The sequence below is a fragment of the Hyaena hyaena genome, unplaced genomic scaffold, assembly GCF_003009895.1.
Source record: "Hyaena hyaena isolate Hyena2069 unplaced genomic scaffold, ASM300989v1 scaffold_102, whole genome shotgun sequence".
NCBI classification, from domain to species: Eukaryota; Metazoa; Chordata; class Mammalia; order Carnivora; family Hyaenidae; genus Hyaena; species Hyaena hyaena.
The window spans coordinates 3,175,950-3,187,681 of record NW_024080734.1 but is presented as its reverse complement, the minus strand read 5'-3'; the positions used below and the strand labels follow the sequence as shown (position 1 = coordinate 3,187,681).

Sequence of the window (11,732 nt, the reverse complement as noted above, 5' to 3'; positions counted from 1 at the left end):
CTGGTCATGTGTTTAGTACACCAACGAAAAATGAACACCCAGAACTTTTCCGGTGCTTATGTGTGGTGTGAGCGGCTGTCATCTCCTTGAGGACTCTCAGGGCAGGCGGGCCACGGGAGCACGCGACAGAAAGCCATAGGAACACGAGGGAGACTTTCCTAGACACGGAGTCCCGAGTCCCCGCTTAGAGCAAAGAGGAGGGAGACCGCGGTACTGCCCCGGGAAGGGTGAAATGCTAGGGCTCCAGACCAACCCAGGGTGCGAGTGGAGCTGCCCAAAGGCTAAGCAGGCAGGCAGGGTGCCTGGTGGCCTGAGAGTTCGGAGCCACTTAGGCACCACCAAACCCACAGCTTCCGGGCGCCATCCAGCCCACCTCCCCATAGGGCAGGCAGGCAGTCTGGGACCAGTAGCCACAAGGGTCCCACCTCTGTTTGGGGTAACTAGGTATGAAATATCTCCACTTAAAGCCCTGGAAGCTAGGGGAGTCACTTGGCCCCGTTAGGACAGATTTCAGATCTGGTTCGGATTCAAAGCTATTTCAGAAAGGTTTTTGGAGGCTGGCCCTCAAGAGACAGATGGACAGTGGGCCAGAGACCAGGGGCCAGGAAAACTAGCCACCACCAGACTTCTCTGCTGGCCTGGGGACAGGGCCTGGTTGGGGTTTACCAAGTCCACCAGCTAACCTCATTTGCTGCCCCACTCTGCGACCGCCCCACAAGACCTTCCACCAGCAAGCCAGTGAGCACTGAATAATGTGATGGGGCGGCACTTCTGGTGACCCCCAGACTTGTGTCTGCTGCTGGGACAGATTGGGGGAGAAATCACAAGGGCAAATTTGCTGGTGGTGGTCAGGACCATTGATGTTCTGTCCCTGAATATAGGGTGGGACAAAGTCCGTCCCACTCCCTTCTCTCTGGGGCTCTGCTGACCACCAGACTCAGATTTCTTTCTGCCGATGGCTTAGCTCCAGTCCCTTCGTGGAGATTCCACTGGCTTGCTGCCTGGGCTGCCTGTCCCAAACTGTACACACCTTTGATTAGTTACGTTGGAGAGTAAGGCTCAGAGATGTGCTTTTTTTAAAACATGTGTCCCCGGAGATTCTGGCCTAGATATTTACACTTTATTCACTACATTTGGGGTTTTCTCTTGATTGTGGTTTTAAAAATCTCTTTAAGGCAATACTTGCTTTTGGTGAACAACAACAAAACAAAAACAAAAGAGGGAAATTGTCCTAAAAGATGTACTGTGGAAAATGTCATTTTTTTTCCTGACCCCACTCCCCCAGGTCTCTTTGCCAGAAGGTTCGTTACCATTTTGTTTATCCTTCCCAAAAAAATCCATATAACTATATATGTACATATGGCCATATATAAAATACAAATTCTGCAACCAGGTTTGATATTCAATGTATCTCAAAATATATTCATAGAGATGCATATAAGTGTAACTATTTCTCCTGGCTGCTAGTATTCTGTTCTACTGGTGAACATAACCTGTTTTTAACTATTCCCCTAAAATCAATATATTGGGGTCTTTTTAATGTTTTGATTCTTTAAAAGATTAAAACTACAACAAAAAAATTTTCTTGTATGCATATACCTGTAAAATAGAGTTCTAGATGTGGAAATACTAGTTCAAAGGGCTTTTACCTTTTTTTTAAATTTTGATAGTACCAAATTACTCCAAAGGGATTTATCAATTTACATTTCTAATCAACAATGTAAAAGAGAGACTAAAGAAGGGCAATTATCAAACTTTTTGATCTTTGCCAGTCTGACAGGTGAAAACATTTGCCTCTTTGTGTTTTAATTTGCCTGTCTTTCTTTCTTCCTTCCTTCTTTCCTTCCTTCCTTTCTTTCTTCCTTTCTTCCTTTCTTCCTTTCTTCCTTTCTTCCTTTCTTTTTTTCTTTCTTTCATTTTATCAGAAAGGTTCTGCTACTCTTGGCCAATTTTTCAATTGTTTCCTTGAGCCATTTTCTTATTGATTTACAGGAACTCTTTCCATATTGTGGAAATTAGGTTTTTTTGTTGTCATTATTTCTAGCATTTAGCCTGTATGTTTTTTCTCTTTCATTCTATTTGTTTTCTTTTTGTTTGTTTTTGCTGTGCACAAGTTTCTTTTTATGCCATCAGGTTTATATAATTTATTTCTTATGGTTTCTAGATCTTTAGTTCTCCTCATCCACCCTCCCAAATATACAAACACTCCAAAATTATTATCTTCATCATCTCTAGCACTTTTATGTTTCAATTCTTAGGTTTAAATGTTTAATCTCTCCAGAATTGAAAGTATTTGGTGTAAGAATAATCCATTTCCCTCTCTCTAACACCACTTTCACTTTATTTTAAACATGTATGATACTCCCCCAAACAGTGTAACGTCACAATTGGCAGGGACCTTATTTCCCATCTTAACCAGTTTCACAGTCACCAACATGTCTCGTCGCCAGACCCACTGCCCAGTGAGTCCAGTTAGCAACCTGGGATGCTTCCCAGAATACCACAGCTGAGGAGGGCCCTTAGATGCAGCTAATATCACCAAAAAGAAAATCATGAGACTGGTGACCAGAGAAGGGGAAAAGGATATGCTCAGGGTCAGCCAATCAGTGAGAGAGGAAAGACCAGAACCTAGTTCTGGCTCATGGTCCGGTACAACTCTGCTTCCTTCCAAGTCCGTGTGACTTGGGCTGTGCAATCCCAGCATCTGGTACATGGTGGGCACTCAGTCAATGAAGAGATGCAGGAAATCATGCCGGGCATCCCATAGTGACTAGGAGTCACTTGGAGGCTATGGGGGGTGGGGGGAGCAGGCATTCTGGCCCTCTCTTTCAGCTTTTCCCCTCACTGCCCTCTCCTGGCCCCCCTGCAGAGAGATACACCCATAGATATATGTACACAATATCCATCCATCAGGTAGTTCTCTGCTTCCCCCTTTTGTGGGCCTCAGGCCCTTCCTATGGCTAAGCAACTTTGGATAGCCAGCCCTTAAACCACTTCAGGGGACTTCCTGCCTGTCCTAGCTAGCTAGCAGAGGCTGATCCTAGGGCAAGAGCCAGATTACAGGGGAGCACGAAGATAGTATTTCCAGGGCTCTGTTCAGTGCCCAGAAGCAGGCAGTCCAAGCTTCAGTCCTCAAAAGCTTTAGATTTCAGGGTAAAGTGGGCTGGGAGTTTTGCTATTCATAATAGCAGAAAGGTGGAAACAACCCAAATGTCCATCAACTGCTGCATATAGAAACAATGGTTATATCCACGCAGTAGAATATTATTCTGCCATAAAAAGGAACAAAGTACTGGTATGTGCTGTAACATGGGTAAACCTTGAAAACATTCTGCTAGGTGAGAGAAGCGGGTCACAAAAGGCCACCTTTTATATGACTCCATTTGTACGAAATATCCGGAACAGACAAACCTATGGAGACAGAAAGTAGACTGACTTGTGGTTGTCCAGAGCTGAGGGGGTAGGAGCTGGAGGAGAGGGTTGAGGTTGATGGCTAAAGCCTACAGGTCCCTTTGGGAAGTGATGAAAATGTCCCAAAATGAATTGCTTGATGGCTGCACAACTGTGTGGTTATATTAAAAATCACCGAATTGTATACTTTAAAGGGATGAATTGTATGGTATGTGATTGACATCTATTAAATCTCAATAAGTTGTTACCAAAAGAAAAGGAGGGGGGGGGAGGAGGGATCTTGAATTTGTCCCTCTCCTTCTCTCTCCCAGCTAGTCTTATTGAGGGAAGGAGAGTGTGTGTGTGTGTGTGTGTGTGTGTGTGTGTGTGAACAAGGGTGGGGAGCAAAGTGTCTTGCCTCCTCTCCAGTTGGTGTTGGTGTGGCTCTAGGTCACAGTGACCTGTAATAAAAGAAAACATTCACAGTCCTGTAGTGAGTCCTCTGTTCGAATCCTAACACTGTCACTTTCCATCTGTGTGACCCTGAGCAAGCCGCTTCACCTCTCTGAGCCCCTTTCTCCTCTACCCAGCGCTGGAGATCGTGTGGCTCACCCAACGCGAGCTCTAGAAACAGCAGCAAAACGAGGATTTGACGGCGGCTGAGCCACCTGGGTGAGGCGCGTCCCCCTGCAGGCAGCGTCCAGTGCCCCCCGAGGGCCGCCTGGACCCGTCGGAAGCTGGGGACGCGAGCGGCAGCCCTCGGAGTCGTCCCCCGCCCCCAACCCCGGGCCCGGAAGGAAGCCAGGGCAGCGGAGGGGCCCCGCGGCCAGACCGCGGAGCCGGGCGGAGGGCCGGGAGCCGGGCCGCAGCCGCCGCTGCTCATCCATCAGCCGGACGAAGAGCAGAGGCGCGCTCTCGGCCCTCTGTTTGCTTTCTCGCCAATTATTGCCGCGCCGCAGCCCCTTTGTTGATACAGTAGTCCGAAAAAGTGCTAATGTTCATTTATCAGGGGGCCCGCCGGGGACTCCCACGAGTTGCGATTCTTCCCAAAATATAAACATGGGGCGAGCGTCCCAGACAGAAACCCCCATCTGTTTCCCCGGCGCGGGCGGAGAGCGAGGCGTTGTTGAAGATAAAGCCGCGGATAACGCCGCCTGTCTCCAATGGACGTCTCCCCGGCGCATTAATGACATTCCCGGTGATAGTTCCAGCTTATCTTTCAATTAATCATATATACCTTTTGTGGCCAGCCGTGCTGATTGCAGGAAAGGGGGGCCGGCTTGGGCCGTGCTGATCGCTTTTTCAATTAATAATATTTTATGCGCGTAGAACGCGCTCAAGTCATCTGGAATTTGGCTCCTCTTAAAGCCCCAACTCTTTAAAAGGCAAGGAAATAGATGGATAGATTTTTCGATCTCTCCTCTCTGTCTCTGTCTCTCTCTCCTTTTCTGTAGTCTGAAGGCTGTTTGTTTGTCCTGCTAGTTTGGCCAAAGTGCGGCTTAGAGAGACGTCCAGGTTGGGTCAGCCGCCCTTGGGAAGGAAGATGCCTAGTGAGTCTGGAGAATCAAATTTCGTACCTCCCCACCCCCAGCCACTGCAACTTCTATTTAAAGAAAACAAAAAGTTTTACTCACTCAGAAAGTGACGACTGCAAAAAGAAGTTAGCAATTGTTCTTGGACACTTCTCTGTGGAGACTAGCGTGGGTCCACCCAATTTCGACTTTGCTCCTATATATTTGTTTTGTTTTGTTTTGTTTTGTTCTGCCCGGATTTCCTCTCACCAGCAGCTCTAAGGCCTGTTCTAGAGCCCAGGAAAACTATTATCGGATTCACCGAAGGTATAGGGAGCGGAGAAGTCACCGATTTCTTCCAAATAGGGAGGGTTTTCTTTCCTCCCCTTTTCATGACACCTGACCCACAGGTCTGTCAGCCCTGGGAACCATACCCGAAAATAGGTGATAAATCTTAACCGCCTTGATTTGCAAAGGAAATGCCAAGGTTGGTTTTTTTTCCTTCCTGCAGAACTATCTCTTAAACACACACACACACACACACACACACACACACGAGAGAGAGAGAGAGAGAGAGAGAGAGAGAGAGAGAGAGAAACACTAAACTAAAAACAGGGATCCCGGATGCAGCCTCGATGTCCCCCATTAAACGGTAATATTTCAGGCATCGGCTCACACTAATCTTTCAAACTGTCATCGCAAGCTGCCGGACCAGCCTATTCACTTAACAGCCCTCCCAGGACCCTCGCTTGGAGCTCTTTTGAATGAGACATTTAATTGAATCGGATGTGGCTCGTTTGCCAGACGTCACCGCCTAGGCGATAGGCATCCTTTCCCACTCCCCCCCAAAATCTTCAAAGGGGAGGTAGGCCCCCAAGCTAGGTTAGTTGAGGACAGTAACTAAAGCATGGCATGGAAGGGCCGAAGAGGGCCACTGATCTGCAGGTTCCTCAGGTGAGAACCCAAATTGGGGGGTTGGGAGATGGGTGAATGCCAAGGGTTCCTGAGGCTTGAGAGCACCCCCTTCTCCTCCCTCTCACACACACATTTGAAAAAGACGTCTCTCTGCAGACCCAGCTAAGGATCCCCCAGAAACGCGCTTCAACCCTGGCTGGAAAATTCAAAGGTAGATTTCCGCAGCGAAAGCCAGGGCCTGGTACTGGCGCCTGGCTCCTGGAAGTCGGGGTCGAGAGCTAGGACACTAGGAAGAGCCACGTGGGGTCCACTCTCCTCCCTAGCCCGAAGGCCACAGATCTTGGGAGTGCGGGTTTGATGGGGACTGGAAAGGCACCTATGTTAGGCCTGTGCTTAATCCAATCTTGCTCTTCCGCGGAGTTGCCAGAAGGCTCACCGTCCTGCTTGAGCACCCCAAGGTCCATGTTCCGGACAGACACCACCTTGTCCCTCTGCTTTGTGCGTTTCCTTGGTGCTTAGTGTGAATTTGGGAGTCGCAGCCCGTGCCCTTGGTTTGCCTTTGCCCCTGCGTGCCAGCGCCACTCTTCTACTCCAAGCACTTCTTCCCTAGTCCCCAACACGCCCTCTCCTAAAAGCTGAGCCTTCTCAGTCTCCATTCTTACCAAGTCCCCACACCACGCCTGCGCCTTCCTGGTACAAGCCTGGGTCGAGACTTGTGAAAATAGACGCGTTTCCCCTAACAAGCCCCGCCAACTCCAGAGATAAAGTAAGGCAGCGACCTCAACCTGGGGGCCATTCTGCCTGCCTGGATCCTGAAACTGTACACAAAACAGAGCACTTCTCTAAATTGTTCTGGGGGTGAGGGAGTCGCCCAGACTTTCATCAGATCTCCCGAGGAACTCAGAGGGATGAGGTGGACCCGCACAGGGTCTGGCCGGGTAGGTAGCTTGCGCTCCTGAAACATTGGCAGATTTGTCTGATAGCAGATCACTTCTAAACTGACCCTGGGGCTAAAAATTAACACTCCGTGTGCCCTGCCCTGCCCCCACATGCCGCCTGGCGCGGCTGCCTGCTGTGGGGTGCCCTGCTCCGAGCCAAAGCTGGCGCGGAGGTGTCTGAGAAATCCTGGCCCCTATGCGCTCTGAGATCCCCACCTGCCTGAGAACTAAGCCTGGGCTGGAGCCTGAAGTGCTGGGGCTGCTGAGGCCTAGACGCCTTTCTACCAGGCAGGAAGGACAGGGGAAAGTGGAAGGCAGGAATGGTGGGCTCCAGGAAAGGAAAAACTAGGCGGCTGGAAGGTAGGCCGCCCTAGAAGACAGCACTCTTCTGAGAAGCCGAGTTGACCGCTGGGATTCTGGATTTGTTTCATTATTAAGGGGGTGGTCATCTCTGAGAGGAGACTGATAGTGACTGACGCCCCCTGGAGTTGTGTGTGTGTATAACTTGCACTACTACCATAGAAGGTGGCCATCCACAGTCCCATAACTGCCCAGGGCTCCTGAGAAAGGAGGTCTACTGGGGCATGACTGGCCCTGTAAGTCAAACCAAACAGAACCCCAAAATTATCCAGAATCTCCCCCTCCTGCCATTACCCAAGATCAAACTTTCTCCCAGTGCTTCTCTTCTTTTACAAACTCTTCACTTGCATTTAAAACAAAACAAAACAAAACTCTTTACGACTCCTGGAAATGACTCTCCTCCCCCAGCTCCCTACCCAATCCTTCACTGCTGCATTCTGTTTTAGGTTCTGAGGAACATTTCTTCACCCCCAGATCCACCCAATCTGACCCAGACTCCATATCCAGAGAAGAATTAGGTCCTTTACTTGCATATGCGCCTCAGTGGGGTTTCAGGCTAGTACTACGGAGAAATCTCAGGCTGCAGGAGCAGAGGGAGAGCCTTCCAAATGCTTTGCGGCCCCTTTAAAAAGCTGAACAGGATTTTTTTTTTTTTTTTTTTTAGCCGTATGACTATATTAGGTGACACGAAACTGCTCATCGCTCCTGTCATCGGGGCCCCTGGCCCAATGGCAGCCTGAGTCCCCCTCCTCTGTCCTGATCCCGCCTCTCCGGCCCCTTGTGCTCCGCACTACCTGCAGCCTGGCCACAACCCGAGCGGGAAGGCGGGTGCGCGGGCGAGTGGCGGGCACCATGCAGGGAGGCTGCCAAAGGCCGTGGGCAGCGCTGCTCTCTGCCGCCCACCTGGCGCTGTGAGACGCGCGCTGCCATCATGTTCCCCAGCCCCGCGCTCACGCCCACGCCGTTCTCGGTCAAAGACATCCTGAACCTGGAGCAGCAGCAGCGCGGTCTGGCTGCCGGGGAGCTCTCCGCGCGCCTGGAGGCCACCCTGGCGCCCGCCTCCTGCATGCTGGCCGCCTTCAAGCCCGAGGCCTACGCGGGGCCGGAGGCCGCGGCGCCCGCTCTCCCGGAGCTGCGCGCCGAGCTGGGCCCCGCGCCCTCGCCTGCCAAGTGTGCGCCTGCCTTCCCCGGAGCCCCCGCCTTCTATCCGCGTGCCTATGGCGACCCCGACCCTGCCAAGGATCCTCGGGCAGACAAGAAAGGTGAGAAAGAAACACAGGCCCCTGCTCCCTCCTGGGGGTCGCTTCTGTGTCCCCAAACGCCGCGGAGAAACTCTGGCCTGGGTAGAGGAGACCCGAGTGCCTGGGCGGAGGGCCGAACGCAGGGGGCCTGAGCCTGAGAAACAAGGTCGTCGCCAGGGCCCTGTGCCCCGCGTGCAATCGGAGGTTTAAAAGAAGTGCTGGATTGAGATGATCAGAAACAAGAGACAAAAGAAAGAATTCTTTTCTATTGGCCTAACAAAGCCCCAGGAGGCAGCAGCCTCACTCAACCCAGTTAGCGATCGGTTTGTGGTAGACAGAACAGAGAACGAGATATTCTCTATGTTAGGATTGTTGTCGTTGTTTTTAAATCTGTTTAGGGTTTAAAGGCCTTTTCAAAATCTGCCAAAAACATCTAAACAGAAGTTAAAATTCTGCACAACAGACATACTTTTGCTCACAACTGGAGAAACGTCCAGGACCTTTGATAGCCCACCGGTAACCCGGGTTTCTAGGGCTTTTCCTTTGTGCCAGGACAGTGGACTCTCTGGGAACAAAGGCCTTGAGTTTAAAATGAGATACCGCGGACTCTCAGGAATCTGATTAGCAGCTTTATTTCTCTGGTACAACTTCCCAAGGCGACCAGGGTCGAGGGGTTCTCTCCTGGAAAAAGTTAGAAAAATCCACGGGAGCAAGGGCGTGAAGAAATGGAGGGGATGGCTGCGGAAAGTGGCCGCATCGCCGCGAATGCCTTCCCAGGATCGGGGAGAGGGGAGGCTGGCTCGGCCGCAGAAGGGGATACGCTGGGAGACCTTGTTCCAACTGGGGAATCCGAGGTGGCAGGGGGCGCCGGGCAATGGCCCGCAGTGAACCAAGAAGGGAACTTTCTAGCCTAGAGAGTTTTGTCTAGGAGCAAAGGGGAAGGCCGGGAGACAGCTGCTGGCGGGTCAATACAATTGACCGCTACCAATTCGACTCCAACTCGAGCAGGCGGGCCGGGCAGGTTCCGAGGCTGCCTGCCCTATCCGCGGTTTCTTGGGCGCTGGACAAGCCCCAACGCCTCTTCCCCTTCTGTTTCTTCGGGGTTCTGTAATTTTGAGACAGTGTGACCGAGCCTGGGGTGAGGCCTTGGTCTCCCTTCATATAAATTCTCAAGCCAAAGTAGCCTTAATCTAATTCGCCCCAGGGCATCATCCGGTTTTATTTTCTTTGCAGCCTGAGATCTTAAGTCACAGTCCGTCTCCCTCACCAGAATGTGAATTCCCCGAGGGCAAGGACCTCCCGTGTTATGTTCTCCAGTGCCTAGAGCCATGCCTGGCATATAGTAAGCATTCAACAAATGCTAACTGTGGGTCGGAAAGCGAGCTGTCGGTGGCGCCCAGTGCCCTGTCCAGTGCGCTGGGCAGAGGAGACGCAGCCAAGCTGGGCGCTCCAGGCAGGTCGGGGGTGGCACCCACTAGGGCTAATTACCCGGCCGGCGCTCCGCGGATCGGGCCGCTCCGACTTGACCTTGCGTCCCTCTGCCCCTCTGTTTCCCCGCAGAGCTGTGCTCACTGCAGAAGGCGGTGGAGCTGGAGAAGCCGGAGGCCGACGGCTCCGAACGACCCAGGGCGCGACGGCGGAGGAAGCCGCGCGTGCTCTTCTCGCAGGCGCAGGTCTACGAGCTGGAACGGCGCTTCAAGCAGCAGCGGTACCTGTCGGCGCCAGAGCGCGACCAGCTGGCCAGCGTGCTGAAGCTCACTTCCACGCAGGTCAAGATCTGGTTCCAGAACCGGCGCTACAAATGCAAGCGGCAGCGGCAGGACCAGACTCTGGAGCTGGTGGGGCTGCCCCCGCCGCCGCCGCCGCCGGCCCGCAGGATCGCGGTGCCAGTGCTTGTGCGCGACGGCAAGCCGTGCCTCGGGGACTCGGCGCCCTACGCGCCGGCTTACGGCGTGGGCCTCAACGCCTACGGCTACAACGCCTACCCCGCCTACCCGGGTTACGGCGGCGCGGCCTGCAGCCCCGGCTACAGCTGCGCCGCTGCTTACCCGGCCGGGCCGCCCCCGGCGCAGTCGGCTACGGCCGCCACCAACAACAACTTCGTGAACTTCAGCGTCGGGGACTTGAACGCGGTGCAGAGCCCCGGGATTCCGCAGGGCAACTCGGGAGTGTCCACGCTGCACGGTATCCGAGCCTGGTAGGGAAGGGCCCTACCTGGGGCGCCCCGACCGATCCCATCTCTAGAGAGGGACACTGACTCTCGGGGGAGGGAGGACCCCCTGACGTGTCTCCGCGTCCCTTGGATTTCACGTTCACTCCCGCAGGGGCCTAGGAGCTTTTTCCGCCCGACGCCCCTTTGTCCTCATGCTCGGGAGAGTTTGTGGCCGCGTTTACAGAGCTTGCGGCGAACGATCCCGCAGCCTGGTGCCTCAGCGGTCGCCCCGGGAGCCCTCCAAACGCCCGCGAGCACCCACAACGGGCTGAACATGGGCCAGTTGGGACTGGGAGCCCGGGTGCACCTTTCTTCGAGCCTGGGCCCGGCGCCCGGGCCCTTGCTGCCTTGCCGCCGCCCACCCACCCGTATTTATGTTTTTACCTGTTGCTGTAAGAAATGGGAATCCTCTTCTCATTAAAGAGAGTGCGCTGATCCCACATGTGTGCTTCTTTCGGCTTGCGGCGCTTCAGAAACTGAGTTTTGAAGGGATTTTTAAAATTTTTGTATTTATTTTTGAGAGAGAGCGCAGGGGAGGGGCTGAGAGAGGGGGAGACAGAGGATGGAAGCGGGCCCCGCGATGGCTCCAGGGAGTGGGCCCTGGAGTTCCAACACAAAGACCCTGAGATCATGACCTGAGCAAAATCGGAGGCTCAACCGACTGAGCTACCCGTGCCCCGGCCCCCCCCCCCCCCCGTAGAAACGGAATTTTAGAAAGCAGAGCTGGCATCCCTGTCTGATCTAGAGTTGCAGATATAGGCATTCACCGAGCAAATTAATAATAATAGTAAACTCGTGCTGGGTCCTTTGTTAGATACTTGCTGGCACTGTCTTCTGTATTCTTCAATAATGCCCAAAAAGGAGGTCCTGTTTTAACGTCGAGCAGACCCTTGAGAAGTCTAATGACCTGCCTGTGAGCAAATAGCCAGTAGTGGTAGAGCTTCTATTCCAGATCTCACTTCACAGAGAGTCCTTGCCAGAACTCCCAACCTTACTTGCTTGAACGCTACCTGTCAGGCACAATTGAGGTGCTGGGCCTCAGAGAGCAAAGGGACCTGGGTCCTATGCGGTTGGAGCACACCGTAATTCATCCTGCTTAAAAGAACACCTTAGTCCATTTTACAGACGGGAAAACCTGGAACCAAAAAGCTCGTCAAGCTTCCCT

At 52.8% G+C, this 11,732-nt stretch overlaps 1 protein-coding gene across 2 annotated transcripts; it reads left to right on the top strand.

Annotated features, from left to right (window-relative positions):
* Positions 1-8,045: 8,045 nt before the first annotated feature.
* On the top strand, positions 8,046-10,863 carry NKX2-5 (NK2 homeobox 5). 2 transcript variants are annotated; one of them, XM_039235759.1, is made up of 2 exons: positions 8,046-8,376; positions 9,916-10,863. In XM_039235759.1, the coding sequence occupies exons 1-2, from the start codon at positions 8,046-8,048 to the stop codon at positions 10,554-10,556; spliced, it is 972 nt and encodes a 323-aa protein (XP_039091690.1). In that variant the 3' UTR covers positions 10,557-10,863. The 2 variants fall into 2 exon arrangements, with proteins under 2 accessions (XP_039091690.1, XP_039091691.1); XM_039235760.1 differs by lacking the exon at positions 9,916-10,863 and adding an exon at positions 9,589-9,668.
* The last annotated feature ends 869 nt before the right edge of the window (positions 10,864-11,732 follow it).